The 20,718-nt window shown below is 57.6% G+C and overlaps 1 protein-coding gene across 1 annotated transcript in view; it reads left to right on the top strand.

Moving 5' to 3' along the window:
- The window catches only part of PTPRN2 (protein tyrosine phosphatase receptor type N2), a 693,051-nt gene that overhangs the window by 260,269 nt on the left and 412,064 nt on the right, over positions 1 to 20,718 (top strand). Inside the window, exons 7-10 of the mRNA XM_032644042.1 lie at positions 3,133 to 3,354; positions 4,824 to 4,864; positions 5,963 to 6,342; positions 19,125 to 19,211. Coding sequence (XP_032499933.1) covers positions 3,133 to 3,354; positions 4,824 to 4,864; positions 5,963 to 6,342; positions 19,125 to 19,211 — 730 coding nt within the window. The remainder of the gene's footprint in view (positions 1 to 3,132; positions 3,355 to 4,823; positions 4,865 to 5,962; positions 6,343 to 19,124; positions 19,212 to 20,718) is intronic.

The raw sequence follows: 20,718 nt of genomic DNA on the forward strand, positions 1-20,718 counted from the left end.
TCATGGTCTGAGACCCTGTAAAGTGCCCCCGACTTTCACACCCCGCTTGTTGCTCCAGGTCACCCACTCTGGCCGCCTTCCTGTCCTTCCAGTGCTCCTGCCCCAGGGCCTTTGCACTTGCTGTGTCCTCTGCCCGCAGAGCGTTTCCTTAAGATAGTCCCTGGGCTCAGGACTTCCCTTCTTTGGGTCTCTGAGCTTTTCTCCGACAATCCTGTCTAACACAGCATCGTCCCTCCCCACTGCCCCATCCTCCACGCTCTGCATTATTGTTCCCACAGCCCCATCACCACCAGACATTGTATGTCTGTTTTTAATTGTTTATTTTCTGTTTCTTCTACTATAGATGAACGTTCCATGGAAGCAAGTGCTTTGCTAACTGCATTATTCCTGCACCTTGACAGGTAGCTGAGCGCAGAAAATGTGCAGGGAACATTTGTGGAAGGAAGGAAAGAACGAAGGGTGGGAGGAGAGTTCCTGCTCTTGATGAGCTCTGCCGTTTAGGTTTGAGACCCTCTGGGAGGCCTGAATCCCTCACTGATTATCCACCTCCCTCATGACCTGGAATGTGTGTCTCCCACCCAGGCAGCCTGAGAGCAGCTGTGGGGAGGGACGTGTGTGGGCAAAAAGGTCACAGGGCGGTGACAGACCCTGGCCCCCTGCACAGAGGACAGCACCAGGGCGTCAGCAGATGCGGACCCGGCCACCCACAGGCCAGGCCGTGCCCAGGAGAGTCTGCCTGCTTCAGCCACAGTTCAGTCCGCGGCGACTTGCTACCCAGGGTCTGAACTGTCACCCTGACACCCGTGTGCCCCCATTCGCATGACGGTTCTAGCACAGTAACCCCACTGGTCCTGTTCCTAAATCTGGAATCGGAGAGAAAGTGGACTCTTAGAAGGACGTGTTCTGGACCCCTTGAAACCGGCCAACAGTGCGATTCAGGGGCTTAACTGCAAGGTGGTGAAACATCCTCGCAGGGCACAGTCGGGGCAGGGAGTCCACCTCTTGGACCCTTGTTAGGAGGGACACAGCTCTGCGTTGAGGGTGGTCCAGCGGAGAACAGGAGCAGATCCTCGGTGAACCAAGGCCCTGGGGAATGGAACGTTCTCCCCAGCTGAATTTCCTGGTTAAGTTTGCGTTCCGCAGAAACACATTTTGGATTCAACACTCGTTAAAAAACGTCTCGTAAATGTACTGATCCATTTCCATTGCCTTAGTTGGTGTCCTGGGACGCCATGGTGGGTTCTGCCATGCTGTGGCCCCTGGCAGGGACCACGCCTGCAGGGGCCAAGCCTCGGCGTCTAGTTTCAGGGCCATTGCGTTTCCTCACCTTTTAGGCCATGGCTGCGACAGTACAGACCCCTGAAAGTTGATGTGTTTTTAATGCTAGAGGCTTAATAAACAGCTAGGTGTTGTTTTCCTTACTGTTTACTCTACCTTAGTTTTTCTCTTTTCTACGAAGCAACATGTATGTGCCCTTTGTCAGCCCAGAAAAGCAGGAATTCTGACGCCGTGTGTGGTTGGGATCCCTCAAACCTTCAGCCTCCCGCCCTGTTCTGTGTCAGGCACGCTTCTCTGTGTTTTTACAACGTTTCTGTTTATGAGGAAGTGAGAAATATTTTTCCAGGTTCACTGCTGGAAGTTATTTATAAGGCAAGCGTTTGGTCCCTAAACGTGTCTACGGGGCTGTGGGGGGAGGGATGCAGGGGGAGGTGGGGATGCAGGGGGGCAGTGCCCTCCCCAGGGGCTCAGGTCGGGGTCAAGGACCACGGAGGCAGCAGCCACAGGGAAGTCATCCGTCTGCATTTCCTTCCACGGGAAGCTGTTTCGAAGTGCAGGTTTTATTACCATTCAGGTGTGGTGAGACCAACAGATCAGGAGAGGGTTATCGTGAAAAAGGTTGTTTCCCAGAGGCGGGGGCCACCCGGGGAAGCACCAGGCTGGTGACGGGGCAGAGGGAGGGGAGCTGTAGGCAGGGCCTTTCTGTGGGTTTGCAGGAAGGAGCAGGCGAGGCAGCACCGGCTGGTGTGAATAATGTCAGCGGCTCTGGGGCAGAGGGGCAGCCCCTAGTTGTTGGGACCCGGTCCTGGGGTGCGCAGGGCAGGGGGCCAGTCCCCTGGGGGCGGGGCGGGGCTCTGGGTTGGTTGGTTGGCATTTGGAAGCAGCGTCTGCTGTCTGTACATGTGGGCGGCCCCGGGAACACGAGTCTCTCCGGGACCGGCAAGGCCCAGAGGTCAGAGCCTCAGGAGCTCCTGGTTGACACAGAATCAAGGCCGGGGCTGTCACCACCCTGCGGCAAACCTTGTGGGGGACTCGGGGCCACCCCACTGCTCTCCAGCCGGCAGAGCTTTTCCTAGCATCTCCTGCACTGCAGGTCCAGGGTGAGGGACCATCGTAACTCTTTTCTTTTCAATAATATGAAAATGTCTTCCTTCCACTCTCTCGTTTGAAGGATCTTTTCACTGTGTGATCTAGACTTCTGGATTAGACACCTTCTCTTTTAGTGGTTCAAATGCATCCCTCATATGTAAATGATCCAGCGTGTACTTGTGTATCATGTCACGTATGTCATGCTTACAGGGTACTGGGCGTGTCCTGGGGCACCGCCGTCCTGGCCCCGCCTCTGGCCGATTTAACGTCTCCTCTACCTCGGTTTTCTGTGCGGCCTTGTGAACTCGGCTGGGAGCGGCCATCGTGTGGCTCTCCGAGTGCCTCGAATCTCTGAGTTAATGCTCTTCACCGATTTCGGGCCATTTGTGGAGGTTGTTTTCTTTTCTTTGTCCCCTTCTCTCTCTCCTTTCCCTCTCAGACCCAGTCACACTCGTGACGCCTGAAGCTGTGCCACGTTGCCGAGGTGTGGCCAGTCCTTTCTCCCTGTTCCACGGATGAGAATCGTTTCCATCGTTTGTCCTCAAGTTCACCAGCTCTTTGTTCTCCATCATCCAATCTGCGGTTAAGCCCATCCAGTGAGCTTTTAAATTTCAAACACTGAACTCTTCACTTGCAGAATTCCATGTGGCCCTTTTTGCTCCCGTCCCTCTGCTGCGCTCACCGTTGCCGCCCATCTGCATCCTTGTGTCCTCGTTCTAACGCTGTCCCTTGTCTCGGTTTGTCTGTTTCGTGTGTGCCGTCTAGGGGCACGTGTTCAGGCGCTGCTGAAGGACCTGCGGGAGCGCCCGGGCAGCGTGGAGGGTCTGAGCGCCCTCGATGTGGCCGAGGCAGCCCGTGCGATAGCGAGCGCGATGCCAGGCGGGCGCGCGGAAGGGGAGCAGCAGGACGGCGCCGGGAGAGGCGGCGGAGGGCCGAGAGGCCAGGCGGGCCGCTCGGGGGCCACGCGCCACAGAGACGGCGTGCCGGGTGAGTGCCTCCCGGCCGCTCGCCACATGTGCACGTGGTGTGCTGGGCTGCGTTCTTTCTGCTGCGAGGTGGGATTCACGTTAACGACTTGTGTCTGTCTGAACTTTTGCCTCTGAAAGCCTCCTCCGCAGGCTGAGCCTTCCAGAGCACTTACGCTGAAGGGCGAATTGCTCTCTGGAGGAGGGGGCTGTGATGCCTCCGTGTGAGGTTCCGGGTGAGCAAAAACAGGAGTGAGAGAAAGAGGTTTTGTCCGGACTGTGTGAGTGAGTACAATATGGAGGCAAATATTTGAATAATAAAGTCAAAGAGGTTCATTCAAATGTCTGTCTGAGGCTCACACCAGCCTCTGAGGCCGCTCCAGGGAGAAAGCAGAGATTCCCCACAGCCAGGCACACGCCCACTGGCGCACACTGACACACACACACACACACAGGCACGCTCACATCCCGGCGCATGCACACTCACGCACACGCTCACACACACATACACCCACTAACGGCCACCAGGGAACCTTGTGCGAGGGCCGAGCAGGGCAGGCCCCGTCTCCCCTGCCTGACCGCTTCTCAAAGCTGCGGAAGCTACATTGAACCATCTAACGCAGTGCGCTGCACGCAGGGCGCCCAGGAACGTGCCAGGTGAAAGGTGCGTGTCTCTCCCTCCTCTGTGGGTTGGGACGAGGCTTGCCTGGAAGCTGGAAGCATGGCTTGACTGATGCAGGAAAAGATGCTGGGTTGCTACGCGGACGAGATGGTCCCTGTCCCGGGGCTGGGGGAGTCTGCAGGAGCACGGGAGCCACACAATGAGTCCTGCGTGTGTCTTCCGAGGAGTGGCCGCCACAGGAAAAGAACCGGTTTGGAGGCATCTCAGCATGAGCTGTGTGGGTTCGACACTTCACTTCCCCTTTTTGTAACTGCGCACTGCGCCTGGCTCAGCGGCTCTTCCTTGCTCTGAGCCACCTGAGGATAATACGTGGTTCCCTGGAACTGACACCGGGACTGACTGACTGACTTCGTGTCTGAGTCAGTGTGTCACCGCTCCTCTGTCGTGGACTTTATGGAGCGCCACCTCTGTCCTGTACGCGGAGGTTTTCGTTGTCGTGGGGATGAGGCCAGTTTCTCTGTGCCTGGCCTACTCAGTGGTCACCCTGTATGTCCTGTGACCTTCGTGCTGACATGCTGGACCGGGATTTTTTTTTTCTCATCTTTATTGGAGTATAATTGCTTTACAACGGTGTGTTAGTTTCTGCTGTATAACAGAGTGAATCGGTTATACATATGCATATGTTCCCATATCCCCTCCCTCTTGCGTCTCCCTCCCTCCCACCCTCCCTATCCCACCCCTCCAGGCGGTCACAAAGCACCGAGCTGATCTCCCTGTGCTATGCGGCTGCTTCCCACTAGCTATCTGCCGTACCTTTGGTAGTGTATATATGTTGGGCCGGGATTTTGATGAGCTCGTGTCTTTCACAGATAACAGAGTGCGAGACAGCGGTACAGGATTTTACCAGGAGGTAAGATGGGGCGTGTTCGGGTCCTGTGAAACCCAGAGTCACGTTAGTTTTCTTGTCCATAGTTTGCGAACGTACGTGAAATACAAAAAAAAATTTTTCCAGAAAAAGATAGAAAAACCCTCATAATCTCAAATTAATGTTCCTCAGAACCATCCCCCCACCCACCCAGGGAAACGGGAGGATAACACCGCGTGATAAGACTTCACACCCGCTTTGTGTTGTTGAGGTCATCCCGCGTGTCCTGGTTTCTGAGGTGCATTTAACGGACATTCACAGGCTCTGGATCATTTACACCCATGGCGCTGTCCATGGTGGTCGCCACCAGCCATACGTGGCTGCTTGAACTTAAACCCGTTAAGTCCATAAGACTTCAGTTCCCCAGCTGTGCCAGCCGCACGTCCCATGCTCCCTAGTAACTGTGGGGGATGGGGAGACCACTGCTCCTCCGTCGTCGCCAAGGGGCCCCTCGACAGTGCGCTGGCCCAGAGGGTCTGGAAGCGGCCAATGCGTGTGCCTGTGTGCGCACACGTCCGCCCGCGGTGGACGACGCCCACCCACGGAGCGCTTTGTTGGTTTTCCCTGTTGAAGAACCTCTGCTCATTTGTATTAGTCTTAAGGATGCAGAAAATCAATCAACCAAAATCAATCAACGAAACTCTATTTTGTGGGCGGAAAAGAAGGATTTCTGGTTAGTACTTCTCTTGTCAGATTATGTTAGTGGTTCCTGGTTCAGTGCCTGTTAGCACGTGGTGAAGAAAACACCAACAATTCTTTGAACTGTCCATCAGAAATAAAAAGTGGAGGGTTCAGCTATCCGAGTTGCGGAGGGAGCCATGGGGTCTAGGGACACGTTTCCCAATTTGGGACGCAGAGGGAGAGGCCAGCAGAGCTTGGGGTCTCCAGACGACATGCATTCGGCCGGACCCCGAACTTGCCCCGTGTGGCCCACTCCCAGCCCCAGGCTCACGTACGCCAGTGCCCGCTCCCCAGTGCCCGCTCCCCAGTGCCCGCTCCCCCGTGCCCGCTCCCCCGAGGGTCTGGTGCTGATGCCTCTCTGTGACTTGGGGCACATTCTTAAGCTGGTTTCCTTTCTGCCAGGTCAGCCGTTTGGGCGTCAAACTCAGGGACCTCCTGCAGGGTCCTGGGTCTCCATTCCTGCCTGGAGCCCCCCATCTTGCCGGGTCTTTCAAGACGGAGATCAAGAAATCGGAGGACCCTGAGGCCTCCCCGTCTTCAGAGGAGGATCGCGTTGGGGTGGAGAACATAAAGAGTCAGACCTACTCCAAGGAGCTGCTGCAAAGGCCGCCGCACCCAGAGCCGGGGCCGGGCGGGCTTGGGGCATCGCAGCTCCGGGCTCCGGCGGCCCCGCAGGAGGACCAGCGCCCTGGCGCCGGGGCCCGGGGACCCCCCGGCCAAGGCCTGCGGCTGGAAGTCCAACCTCCCCAGGAGGAGTACGGCTACATTGTGACGGAAAACGAGTGAGTGGGAGCTTTTCCTCTCTCCGTGGGTGAGATCCTGGCCCTGCGCAGGCTGGGGAAACGCTTTCATATTTTTCCCCATCTTCACCTGGAGGTGGAGGGTGGGCATCCTTGGTCTTGCAGGTGTGGGAGGGCAGCCAGGAACCAGCCATCCCCCGACCCCGTGTTCTGGACCGGGAACCCAAGCTTGAGGGTGATTCTCCACCAAATAAACCCCAAACAAAACCCTGCCCGGCTCCTTGGTCCTGGCGCCATCGCCTGCAGCTCCGACCACAGGGTGCCTGTTGGAGCTGGAGCCGGGGTGTCTCAGGCAGGATGGGTGGTGCAAGGGGCGCCCCGGGCAGCCCACGTTGGCTAGAACTCCAGAAGCTTCAAGTCGTCCGTATACTAGGGTATGAGTCACTCTTCCGAGGGAAAAACGTGCCGCACACCATGGAGTGTTCTGTCCTCCCCTTAGTTTTGTGCTGAGCGTAACAAGGGACAGAATCAATGTCACGTGCCCAGCAAGTGGCAAGTGGTCGGCATTGTTCTTCGGGTCATCTCACTAATGAACCTGACGTTTGACGCTTTGTAACGGTGCGTTTTCTTCAAGGAATGGAAGTGGGGATTCCAAGGGAAAACACGTGTGTCTGGCTGCATGCATGGGCGTGCGTGTGTGTGCAGGTGTGCGCTGGCGCGTGTGCAGGTGTGCACACACGTCCACCCGCGGTTTTGCGTCTGCGTCATACTGTGCCTCTGGTCAGGCTCGAGTGTGCTTCAGTGGTCACTCCCCGCGGGGAGGGGCTCCGTCTCTCCCGCTGGCTCCGCGGCCTCTGCGCTCTCACCTCCGCGCGTGTTCACCGTCGCTGCACCGCACACGGCAAACGCCGCCTGTACCACAGACACAGACCCCGTGTCAGGGCCCCGTGAAACTGAAGATGGCGTCCTCGCCTGGGTTTGGAGGCATCCACAGCACTGATGCCCCGTTCCTCCAGCCTTTCCATGAAGATGCGCCTGCCCGTTCCGGCCTCCACACCTCCGGGCCGTGTTCCTCGCACTCTGTCTGCCTTGAGCCCCTTTGCTCAGAACTGGAACTCCCGCTGGGTGTGTCAGAGTCACACGTGACACAGCGCGCACGGGGGCCTGGATGGTGCTGTTGACTCAGACCCTTCCAGCAGCCTGCTGCCCGGTCTGACCTGTGCCGTGGGTTTTCCCTTTCTCAGCAAACGTTGCTGTCGTGTGTGTGTGTGTGACATGTATGTGTATTGTATGTTTCTGTGTATGTGTGTAGCCTGTATGTGTCTGTGTGTGTCTGTGTTGTGTGTATGTGTGCATGTGTGTATACACGGGTGCACATGTATGTGTGTGTTGTGTGTGTAGGATGTGTGTGTCTGGCTGTGTGTTGTGTGTGTAGTATGTACGTGTCCCTGTGTGTGTGTGTATGTGTGCGTCTCTGTGTCGTGTGTGTGTGCGTGGTCACTGGAGGGACCCCTGTGCAGCTGCTCTGAGCACCTTTCCTCCTGCCAGGATGTCCTGATGCCAAGGGCTGGTCCCCGGCACAGGGTACGGGGCTGCTCCTGTCTGGGGCCTGGGGCTTAGCTGCGCACACAGGAGACTGAGGCCCCGTGAAAGTGCTGGGAAAGGATTCTGATCGTTGGGAAGACTTTTCGAGTCCGCGTGAACAACGGAGAACAGAGGACGATGAACTTTAGAGCAGGACCATCCAGGCCTACCGTCCTCAGCATCACAGGAAACCCAGCGTGAGTGGACGACGCCTGGATGGAGACCCATCTCGTCGGGTGTCTCCTCCTGTTCTTGCTGACTTTCCTGTAATACGAAGCCACTTCTGAGCGTTTCTTCTCTGCATCCAGAGTTCATTTTCCTGAGGGCTTTAACTTGGCCTCACCTTTGGGGCCTGAACACTCACCTGCTACAAGCACGGGTTAAAGAAAAGGATCATTATCTTATCTTGGCCGATTTCCCGTTTTCTCTTTTGCCGTTTCCGTCAGATGGAAGATCTGTGGTGCGGCCGACAGGCTTATGTCCAGAACTCCCTGTGTATCACAGGGGAGACATGCTCCAGAAGCTTCTCCCACCCTCCCTCCACGGATGGACGGAGGTTTCTGCCTCTGTTGTCAGATTAACTGGTAACTTGGGATTCTCTGGGGCAAGATTTCACCAGATCTCAGTTTAAGCCTTAATGGATCAACTATTTACGGACAAGAATCCGACACTATTCTTTTCTTCTCTTTTTTTTAGAAAAAGGACTTTTGTATGCTTGGTTCTTCCTGAAAGGAAAAGGAGCATGCTGTCTCCTCCTGACATTGGCAGGGATGACGTGGCTGGCCTCGCTCGTACATTTCCTGATGGATGGGGCTGTAGTTTAATCCTTTGCCACTTGCATTTTCATCCTCTTTACAAACTGGATGGATTATTCAAGACGCATGAAGGGCAGGGCAGCCATCCCGGGTCCTCCAAGGACAATTTAAAAGTAATTTCAAGTTAGGTTGACAGGAGGTGACCACAGGATGGAGGCTGCATGTGAAGCAGAGGGGACTGCTCACCTGTCAGCAGAGGCCAAACCGCCTTTACAGCTGAAAACCTGGGAGCTTTGAGGTGCGCTGGGCAGGGATGCCCCCCTAAGGAGACGAGCCCTCGTGTCCTGCGGGGACCTGTTCCTGTACAAGGGTCGTCCGAGCCGCGCAGACCGAGTTTGCGGAAGTAAACCCACGGCGTGAGCCTGAGCTGCGGCCCCCGTGCCCTCACAGGTCACCTGGAGCCCCCAAGGTGGGGCGAAGCCCGGGTCCCACTGGTGGCTGCTCCCTGGGGCTCGGTGCAGAGGCCGCCTTGGGGTGGGAATCCCACAGTGGCAGATGACCCGGGTCGTGGCGGCGGGGGCGCGGACACGCATGGGGGGGCGCGCTCACCAGATCGGGGCGTCAGCCGCAGCGCTCGCCGCGGGGAGGCCGCCCCCGGGGAGAAGCGGAGCAAAGGCTGTGGGTCGGGGGAGGCTGTCAGGAGGGCGCCGAGGGGCGTCGGGCCGCGCGCTGCGCCCCCCCCTCCTCCGGGCAAGGGTAAGGCCTGGGCAGTGGAGTCCGGAAGAAGGGGCCCCTTTGGGCGAGGCCTCGGGAGCGTGTGCCGCCCCAGGCCCGTGCACCAGGCTGCCCTGCCGGGCCAGGTGCCGTCCTTCTCCTCTCAGACACCTGCCGCTCGAGCCCTCAGGGAAGCCTGCCCGCCCTCCGCCACCCCTCACCACGGTGGGAGAGCCGCCAGCGCCGGCAGCCGGGGGGGCGGGAAGGGGGGCTCCGCTCAGCCGCGGGAGGGGGGTGTCCAGCCCTGGTCTCCCTCCACCCTCCACCCCGACCCGCCCCGCCCGAGCAGCCCCTCAGAGCTCACGTGGCTGCTTCTGTGCTCGTGGGCAGCCAGGAGCGGGTCCTGCCCATCTCTGCGGTTTCTCCCTCCCTTGCTGGAGAAGGGAGACCTCCAGGATGTCGGGGGACGGTTCTGTGTATACGGTGGCAGTGCAGACTGTAGTTACTCGGCGCCACTCTCGGGCCATGTCTCGATGACGTGTTCAGGTGTGGCCGCATCTCTGTGCGGAACCCTTCCTGGACAGCCCTCCCATGACACCATCCATCCTTTCGTTTGTTTGTCTTAAAAGACGGTCTTTGGTGTGATGGGTTTACTATCACTTAAGATTGGTGGGGGAGGGGGGTTGCCTTAAGGAGTGAAAATAATCATTTTTTGTGTATTAAAAAATGGTAAGAAAAAGAAACAAAAAATATCCCAAATCTAAAATTCTTGACTGCGTAGTTGGTAGTTCTGGGAACTGTCAGTGAGAAGAACAGTGAACAGTGGTCTTCAAGCCCCAGGGGGTGGCCCAGTTCTGACTTGTCTGTTTCCTGCCGGCCCTTCTGGACTTGGCGCCCCAGCTGTGAAATGGGACGAGTGTTGAGGACCCACAATGAACGAGACACAGGAGGTGCTCACAAAAGGAAAGAGATCCAGACGTAACACGGTGTAATTTTTCCCCTGAGGCAGTCAGACATACCTCCGTTCAGCTTGGTGGGTTGTTTTGAAGTTCAGCTGAGGAAAGTACAAAAGTAGGCTGTGAGATTCAGAACCCCGGGGTGTCTGTGTTGTTAATGAAGGTGTAAGCAGTGTTAGCCGGGTGGGTCCCCACGCCCACGAAGTAAAGAACCTCGCGATCCCGTGTCACAGCTCAAACCAGATCTTTACCTGTAAACGTCTCACCCCGACCCAGCTCTCTCCACGTCGCTCTCCTCGTACTGGTTACGGGAGCCCAGGGACGGTGCTCAGCCCACCCCCGCCCGCTTCCTCTGCTGTCACCTGGGGTGTGGTGCCTCCCTCCCCGCCCCCAGCTGACCGGCTCCTCTCCTGTCCGGGAGACTCTGCCCACGCTGACGCTGACGTTTCCACGCCAGCCCTGCCCCTGCAGGACCCCTCCCAGGTCTCCCCGCATCCCCTCCAAACTTCCCCCTCAGGAGAGCGCTCCGTAACCTAAACCTGACCGTGTCATTCTGTCCCCGACGACGACGGCCTTGCCCAGGCCTGGGCCCTGCAGCTCCATTTCTCTCCCCAGCCTGCTTCCTTTCCGCTCTGGAATGTGAGGGGTCCTGACAGGAGGCCTTGGGTTTGCTCCTGGCCCAGCATGCTCAGATGCCACCTCCTCCAGGCAGCTCTCCTTGGTCAGGGTCCCTCCTCCAGGGCGCCGCCCTCCCCTCAGAACCTTACCTGGGGGTGGAATGTGGGGTTCTTCCGCTTCGAGCAGGGGCCGCATCAGCATTTGCTCAGCTGCGTCCCAGCCCCTGAGGCGCCTGGCTCCTCCGAGGGCGCTGGTGGTCTGCGGTGCTTTCCTTCCCTCTCGCAGCCTTCGCAGCCCCCCACCCGCTTTCCCTGCACGCGTCCCTCCCTTCCTGATGTAGCCCCAGTGCTGCTGTGAGATCACGCGAGCTCCCCGGCTGGATGCCCTCACCCATCCACCCGGCTGCTGTCACCTCAGGACCCCGCCCTCCAGCCATTCCCGGGCTCTCATGTTCATGGTTCTGAATCTCTACGGGAAAACACTCACTCCTCAGGTGGGCTGGGATGGGCTTCTCTTTGGAGCCCCCTCTGGATCTGTTTACTTAGCTGCAGACCATGCCTTCACACAGACATCATGCTTCTTGTGGCGGCTGCTCTGTCGGTCTTGGAGCCCTAGTGCCAGACAGGCACTGGGGGTGCTGGGGGAGTAAGTGACAGGGTGAGGAGGGACTTCCGGAAGCTGAGGCCTCCACTCGAGGATCAGCCCGCTGGGGGCGGGCTGTGCGTAAATTCTAGGAAAATGGTTGTAACTGATGTGAGAGTCCTTCCCGAGGCTGTCTGAGGCTCCAGTGGTAACAGAAATCCAAGTCACAGAATTGAGTCTTTAAAAGCACCAGTGGCAAGGCTTTTGCCTGTAAACAGAGGTTCTACTTAGAAAGCCCTCCCAGGGTCAGTTCATAGCCCTACATCTGCGTCCTCAGTGATGATTTAAGGGAGCCTGGGGGTCACGAGGACAACCTGCCGGTGGCCGCGCTCCGGGGGACTGGGCGGTGTCCCCATGGCCTCGGCTCGAGGGCCTGGGCGTCCTGGGTGACGAGACGCAGCCACGGGGTCCCCTGTCCGACAGGCTTCCCTGGCTGTCAGATTCGTATTTTTCACGCAGCAGCAGATTTGTGTTTGCTCTTCCCTATGCAGAATTTTGAACACACACAAGAGCAAGATACTGACCCAGGCCCGGCGACCCAGACAGCCCAGGCCGGTCACACCCCACCTACTTCCAGCTCTCCTCCTCCTTTGAAACAAATCCCAGTTATACTGTCTTAGAAGCATTTCATGAAATATCTTTCAAATAGAGGGATTCTTTCTTTTTAACATACCATAATGCCATATCACACCTACAAAGGACCCCAAATCCCTTAACATCATCAAATATGTAGTCTGTGTTCACATTTCCAGTTGTCACATCAGCGTCAGAACTTTGTTTTCGTTTATTAGCTTGTTGGCTCCTGTTTGCTGAGGTTATAGAGCCGTGCTGGAGTTTGACGTCTGCTAGTGGCTGGAATTCTAGAACTGGAGGGTATTTCACACTTGCCTGGCCTCTAACCGTGGCGGTGGACAAAGTGAGAAAATGCCATAAAGGTGCAAATGTGATGGGTGTTGAAAACAGTTTCAGTGCCTCTCTGGCCCAACGCCTTCCAGGTCAGCTTGGCCATGTCTGGCTGCTCAGAGGTGCCAGAAGGGACGATGGTGCCAGGGGACCCTTATGGTCTCTCTCTGACTGTGAGCCCCCTTCCCACATGGGATCCTTCTGCTGCAGCAAAGGGCGAGATGTGGTGTTGGTGGGCGGGGCCGGGAGGGGAGGGAAGCCCGGCCTGCGCCGAGCAGGCCTGGAGCCTGGCCCTCCGGCCTCTGTCTGCCGCATGGCTGTCCTTAGAGCCCGACTCCTACCGGCTGGCTCTACAGCCCAGCCTGGGAGTGCGGGACGTAGGAGCGTCTGGCGACGTGGGGACCCTGCTCTCGTTTAGCCATGAAGACCTGTACCTGTGTGTATGTGTCTGCAGCTGCACCTGTGCGGATACCTACATCTGTACACCTACATCTGTGTCGTCTGCTTAGGTCTGTGTCAGCTGTATCTGTGTACCTACACCTACCCCTACACCTACATTTATCTGTATCTACGTCCATATCTATGTCTGCATGTCTACACCTACAGATACACCTACACTCATACCTATACCTACGTCTGTACCTCTGTACATCTCACATCTGCGTCATCTATTTATGTCTGTATCTGTCTGTCTACATCTACAGCTACACCTAACCTATACCTACACCTATGTATCTATACCTACATCTGTATCATCTACGTCTGTGTCCATATCTGTCTGTACGCAGCCCACCAGCTGCTTTGCTGTTGGATTTCCATAATCATTGGGGAAGCTTAGCTTTTTGTCTTCAATGATGCCCTGAAATTCCACAGTAATCCCCACAGACCCTCATACCCTAACACCTGCAATTGATTTTTTGCAAAGTGTCTCTTCTGTGTTATAAATGGGCCAAGACTTGAATCTGTCAGAAGTTAAGCTGTTTAAATTCCACTCCTACATACGAAGGACTAGGAAAGAGCGAGAAAAATATGAAAAGATGAGATTGCCCTGCTGTCAAAATAGTAAGTCTGCAAGTGAATAATGAAACCAGAGGGAAAAGGAAAAATGGAAAAATAAACAGCATCCAGAGGAGACTCAGTTGAGGCATGTAGGCTTACGTAGGACGGCCCTGCAGGCGCCAGGGGTGGGTGGCGAGGTCAGGGTCCGCTCTGCTGGATCCTCTGCTGTCCGTGGAGGAGGGGTAAGGGGACCTGCGGTGGACGGAGGAGACCGGCCAGCGGGCGTGCTGGCCGTCAGCACCGTGCCCGCCTCGCTCTCTGTGCCGCGGGCGTCGTCTGTGCCGTGACCTGGGCTGGACTGAAATCCAGCTCGGCAGTTGCACCACGACTGCTGGGGTGAGGAGTCCGCCCTGGCGAGATCTGGGGTCAGCCTCCGGGGCCCGGGGGTGGGACGGGGGAGCCAGCAGAGGGCACCCGCTGCTTCTCGCCGCGGGGCTGCGCTGACGGAGGCCGTGTGTCCCGAGGAGGCTCGGTGGAGGATCCCCACGAGTGGGTGCCACTGGAAGTTAGGGCCGCAGGAGGGGCAGGGGAGGAGAGTCACGAGGGGGGCTCCCGGGAGGAGATGGTCCTTCCCGCCCCCGACTCCTCCCGGACCCTGATCTGCGCTCCGCTGTATGGGACACACGGCGTGTCTGGGTTGCGTGGAGTGTCTTGGAAGCAGGTGAGAATGACCATCTCAAGAGATGTAGAAAAAGCATTTGACAAAATTCAACTTCCTTTTATGATAGAAACTCTCAACAAAGCGGGCATAGCGGGAACATACCTCAACGTAAAAAGGCCACGTATGACAAACCCACAGGTAACATCGTACTCAATGGTGAAAAGCTGAAAGCTTTTTCTCTTAGGTTGTGCTACTGTTGACTTTTGCTCTGTGGTTACCACGAGGCTTCCATAAAACATCTCCTATTTACAAGTCCCTTTAAGTGGACAGCAGCTTAACTTTGCATACAAAAGTGTTACATTTTTATGTTTTTGACGTCAATGCACTTTTTATAAAGGTGACACTCTAAGACGTTGTATACTTAGATTTGTATTAAGCGGTTGGCAAATTTTTTTTCCTGGAGAATAAAATTGTTTTGGAGAATATATTTATTCAAATATAGTATGGAGAACATATTTGTTAAAATTTTGAATATATTTATGTCGAGACGCACAGTCTCATCTTGATGTTAAAAAATGCTAAGTTGTTAGCATACAACAGTTTTTTATCTGTTTATGATTTACCTGTGAAGAGTTGACGGTTGTTAGCAGTTTTTAATAAGAGTAATTCAGGGTTGTCAGAGACTCGAGGTGAATTTGCCTGTGCTCTGCGATGCCGGGCAGCTCAGCCCTCACAGGAGCTCAGTGTGTCCGCCCAGATTGTCATAGGCTCACTCACTCACGCTCTGAAAAACGGGGCCTTCATTCGACTCCTGCAGGGAAGACGGTGGTGCCAGACGGGAGTTGGGAACTTGAGTCACTGTGGTGCCAGCAAGATTGTCCTCATCAGAAGCGTCACTTCTCTGCATCGGGTTGAATTGCTGTGGGTTAGCAGAAATTTTAACTACCTTATAGGATTATTTAAAAAGATAAACATCATTATTTGTTACAATGATGGGTACGGATAACTAGAATAATCGGTGAACCCCGTGAAAATCTCATTTTGTTGATTGATTTCAAGTATCATCTCAAAAAAAGTTGTATCAAGGCTGACTCGTTTTCATTTTGTGATCCATCACTCATTTGGTTCCCAACCTTCGGTGAATTTTCAAATAAATAGTGAGATGTCCGCAGTGAGGAAGTGAAGCAGCAGAAGCACGGTCGGCTCCTGGACGCAGAGTCCTAGACGTGAGCGTGGGGCTGGGGGGGGCATCTGGCCCCGTTGCCGCATCCCGTTCTCTGCTTGGTTTCATGTGTCTCGTAAGTAAGAGACGATAGCACTTGGAAAAATAAGACCTGGAGAGGTTACGGGTGCAGACGCTCTTCAGTCTGGTTGGGCTGAAATCCAGGCAGAGGTGCAACAGTCGGGACGCTGACATCCCAGCGTTCACTTGACATTTTCCGTTTCCATCTTTGGGGATTTACTAGCACGATCTTGGGCAAGGGGTTTAATTTCCCGAGTCTCAGTTTCCACCTCTCTCAAGTGAGGTTAATACGGGACCTTCCTCCCAGGTCTGTTGTGAGCAGTGAATGAGAGAATTTCCGTGGAGTCACGCACGGCCGAGGGCGGAGGGATGCCTTCCAGAAGTCTGCACTGGTCCTAATCTTTCTGCCCCTTACGCCGTTTTCACTAGTCTTTATTTTCAGAGTGGCCTCCGAAACTCCCTCATCACCTCCTCGTTTTGGCCCCTTCCTCTAGTCCAGCAGTGACTCAGGACACCGCGGCCATGTGGGGCTGTGCGTGTGGCCATCAGGCTCTCCTGAGAGCGGGGCGCGGCCGCCCCTCAGCGGGCTTGCATCGAGGTCAGGACGCAGACGCAGTCCATTTCGCCTGTTCTGCTGACTTAGTAGCTCCCGGCAGCAACCTTGTTTAACTCGGTTAAACACCAGGAACGTGTGGCTTCAGAAAGGAAGTGCCTTAGTGAGGAGGCCCGGCCCAGCTGTCGACAGGAAATCCTTCCTGCCGCTGACAGGCAGGCAGAGGACCCCATGGCCGCTGCCCGCTCTGACCTCGAGCTGCTAAAAGCGCCCCATCTCTCTCTTCCAGGCGGCGCTGGGCGTCCAGGTAATCAGGGTGGCAGCTGTCACAGGCGGGCCCCTGAAATTGCGCGTGCTGTATCCGTCCATTGATTTTTGAAATGAACTCCAGCTGCTTTCTGAGGAAGTTCAGACCATGACATGACAGCTGATGGCCACGTAGTTTAAAGATAAAACAGAAACAACTGCGTGCTCGTTTTGAGTACAGAGTCAGCACCCTCTCGTTTGTCCGACTTGCACAAGAATGGAGCCGCTGTTGCCCTGAGCCATCTGCCGGCCGGAGCCGTGACGGCGAGACGGGAGGGGCTGATGGGGTCACCGCGCGGCTCCGGTCGTCGAGGAGTCTCCTTGGAGAGCGAGCCGGCCACCGAGAACATTCTGGGCCGGCGCACCTCATCCTTATCTTCAGGGCTGTTTTAGACAATCTCGTAATGGAGGAAAATGTTCAATTTCTGGGCTGTGAGGGTGGAAGAAGGTAGGGCCGGGAGGCTTACGGTGGGCCTGACATCCACGACGGAGGCGCCGGACTCCGCGTCTCCTTACGTTACCCCTTGTTGAAGACAAGCTAGGAAACGGGGTTCGTGGAGTCTCGTAGCAACCTGGTAGGGAAGTTGGTTTGTGTCTGGCAGGGGCCTAGACTTTGGAGAGAAAGAAAAAGATAAGAGCTGGTCACGCCCTCAGCAAGCCTGCAGCTCGTGGACAGACAGGACCGAAGCACGCGAAATCCTCAGAGATCTTTGAAAATAAGTGGCGTGCTGGGTGGCTTGGAGTCAACGTGCAGAGGGAGGTTCGGGGAAAGGAGGGAGCTCGTGGCCTTCGGGGTGAGAGCTGGTGGGGCCTGCTTGGTGGCCAGGAGCTGGGGAGGGGGGGACAGGGCCCTGTCTTCCTGACGCTGGGCTGTGGGACTCGTCCCCCTCTGATGTGACGTGGCGGGATTTCTCCTGCGCACTGAGCTGGCGCTGTGGTCAGCACCGGACGGCTCCCTTGAGACCCGTGCCCTGTCACCGGGGCACAGGTGCCCGCGGGGCTGCCGTGCAGCCAGGCCTGTCCCCGCGCGGAGCTCGGGGTCCCAGCAGACTTCATGTAGATGCAGACGTGCTCGAGCACCAGGCTGGCTGAGGAACAGACGGACCTGACCTGCAGCTCCTGGCAGGCAGCGACGAGGCAGACACCAGCGTTCCGAGTGGACTCCTTTCCCAGTTGGCAGCTGACCTCCCGGTGGGGCTGACATGCCAGCTCTGAGAGGTGTCCCTGGGATCCCGTGAGTGAGGGGACGGGGTAGAAGGGCCCGTGTCTGCACCACAAGCACACACACCTCTTTAAAAACATTCCCAGCCTCCCAGCCCAGACCTGCCGCCAGCTCGCGGTGGGACTCACTGATCACGGCCTCCCGAGCGCTTCCTCCACTGGGTGACAGCATCTTCCGAGGGACGCGGCGGTCAGCCTGGGAATCTTGGAGCAGTCGCCCCCAGTCCCGTCGCTGCGCCTGCTTCTCTGCATCTCCTCGGGGCGCAGAGGCGTCTGGAGCCCTCCCCTGACGCCAGCCGACGTCACAGCCCTTGTCGACGCGTCTACGCGGGGATTCTGCCTCTGCCCTTCCCGAGGCGCCCGTGGTCTCGCTCACCTGCTGGTCCCTCCTGCCCGCACACCTGAACCATCTCAGCAGGCTGCAGGGCCTGCCCGGCACCCACCTCCACGGCCCCCGCCTCTGGGACCCCCCTTGGTTCCTTCTGGTGCCCTGTGCCCCCGCTGGCTCTTGGAGTCACGCGGTCCTGGGACAGCCCATCGGGCACCCCCTGCATGTTCACCGCCCTCCACGCACACAGTGCCGCCCTCTGTGGGGGGCGGGAGGGGCAAGCGGGCTTGGCACCTGGGTCCTCGCGGTCGTCCCCCGGGCGTGTCTGTGTCCCCACCTCCTCTTGCCATGGGGACCCCGGCGGTGGTGGATGAGGAAACCACCTGATGACCTCACGGACCCTGTTTCCGCGTGAGGCCACATTCTGAGGTTCCGGGTTTACGACGTGAAGGTGGGCGTTTTCGGTAACACAGTTCAGCCCCCAACGACACAGGCCCTTTCCCTCGTTGATGACTTTGCTGCTTGTGTCCCCACTTGGATATAAAGCCCAAGAAGCAGCTCAGTGTCTGTCGCTGAATTTCCCGGCCAGCGCCCGGCACCCAGTGGCTTCCTTGCACATTTGCTGAATGAATGAATGAATGAATGAATGATAGGCTGGGACGGAAACCCCAGCTGTCGACGGTGTTCACGTGACCGCAGGCGAGTTCTCCTCTGAAGGGCTCTGACGGGCTTTCACGGGCAGCACCTGGGGTGCGAGACAGGCTGGGCTCAGGGACCTGAGTCACACGCGCTGCTGGAGGTGCCCCCCGGGGACGCTGGCCTTGCTGGGGGTCCGAGGCTCCATGCTGTGGTACATGAGCCCCTCTGGGGAGTCGCTGCTGCTACGCTGTCCTGCCATCCTTAAAAGTGTGACTTTTCAGTATCCTGACGGGCCCATAACTCATTTTAGAAATGAACCCGAATCCACTTACAGACATGCATTCCCTCCGCACGTTTGGCGCCCCTCCTGAACTTGGCTTCCCGGCCTCCGCCCCCCTCTCCCACCTCCACCCCGCTCTCCCCTGCTCCCCGGCTGAGATGAGCCAGCTGCTGGCTCCTGGGCCCATCACGCTCCCCTAACAACCCCATTCGCATCGTGGTGTTGGTCTTCTTGCTGGAAGATGCAGGTGGTTCATCACGGCTGGGGAGGCCTCTGCTCCCGGGTGGCTGCAGCCCAGCCCTGATGTGACTGGTACAGCCGGGGCAGTTCTCCGAGCAGGGCAGGGCGGGAGGGTGGGCTGCAGGGGTCCCTGCTCCTCAGGTGCGACAAGCCCGCCACGTAACCCTGTGCTCTCCCCGCAGCCCGCTGAGCCCAGAGAAGGGGACGGAGGTGCTGGAGGACGTGGCGCGTCTCCTGGACGTGCCGGCGGGCATCTTCTCGGACATCGCGTGAGTGTGGGCGGGGCCCTGGGCGTCTTCTCCATCTGGTGGGTCCACTGTGCGCCTGTGGGCTTCGTTAGTTGTGTCACAGAGAAACTGGTGAGGGAAGAAGAGGAAGGAAAGGCCCAGTGGGGCTCAGGTGGTTTCTGTAAGAGCAGCTGAAACCCAAGCATCGTCAGAAGGACCATAGTCCCCTGAAAGAACCCCGCCCCAGGCTTCAGGTCTCCCCGCTGCGCCAGGAACCACCCAGGAGGCTCTAGACCGTCGGGATGGCCTGGCCCCCGCAGGCGAGCCGGGGCCTCGGGGCTGGGCCCTCAGCTAATGAGGCTCTTCTGACAGCTATGCGCACGTGGTGGTCCACGGGGACGGTTATCGCTACACAGATGTTTACCGAGCGCTGAGTGCCCGGGTGGAGTGGAGAGCAGGCAGGGTTCCTGCTCTGGTGAGCTGAGCTGCCAGCAGAGGTGGACACGTAGACAGAGCCAGAGAAGGTCAGGCGCCTTCCGTCCCGTCCCCGTGAACAGAGGGATGAGGCCAAGAGGGAGGAACCTGGGGCAGGAGACCCCACCCACGGGGGGGACGTCCACATGGGAGGGTCATGCGGCCATGGGAGCCCGGCCCGGAGCCCAGGTGGCCTTGGTCCCAGTGCTGGAGCCACCGCGGATGTTCTCCAGGAAGGTGCCTTTCCAGCCGCCTGGAGAACGAACTACAGGGGACCCAGGTGGAGCCCAAGTGCCGTGAGGCTGCTGAGGTCTCCGGTGACGGGCCGTGGCTTCGGAGCGGGAGGGGCGGCGGGAGGGGCGGGTGCGAGATGAGTCACCCGCTGGCAGAGGGTCCATGTCTGTTCCGTTAAGCCGCACACGGGCCCCCGAAGCCACTTGTATTCCCACCTGTAACATCAAGGGTCCGTTACAGCTGTCCTCTGTCAAATCGCATTGATTGGCTGTGCGTCCGGCACCGCTCCGGTGTGCAGGACCTCCAGGAGGGTTTGGTCATCAGACTCAGGCCCTGGAGTGGGAGGGCCTCACGCAGCCCAGCGGGGAGCCGTTCCTGCTGCCCGTGGCCACTTCCACAGGCCCTTTGGCCCCGTCACGGTCTCCGCATGGCCCAGTAAGCAGGACAGACGGCCTGACCCGGAGGTTCTGACTGTTCCCTTCAAAGAGGAGGAGGGGGTCTCTGGAGCTTCCTGCCCCATTCCTGGCTCCCATGGGCAACTCCCCTGGGCTGCACACACCACGGGGTCCTCACGGGCTTGGCCACTGAGGCCCCATCTCAGGTCCAGGGGTCCCTGCTGCACGTCTGCATAGGCACACCTGGCACGCTGACCACACGGCGTGGGTGTGTGTTGCACACGTGTGACGGAACACACGCATGACGGAATGAGTGATGGCACAGGCGGGTCTGGCACCCCAGACGGCCCCCCAGTGACACTGCACTCCTCCCTCTGTAGAGGGGACATTGAATGTGGCCCAGGGCTGAGGGAGGGAGGGAGGGAGGGAGGGAGTGGGTGCCTCCT

This window comes from Phocoena sinus, chromosome 9, assembly GCF_008692025.1.
Source record: "Phocoena sinus isolate mPhoSin1 chromosome 9, mPhoSin1.pri, whole genome shotgun sequence".
In the NCBI taxonomy this organism is placed as follows: Eukaryota; Metazoa; Chordata; class Mammalia; order Artiodactyla; family Phocoenidae; genus Phocoena; species Phocoena sinus.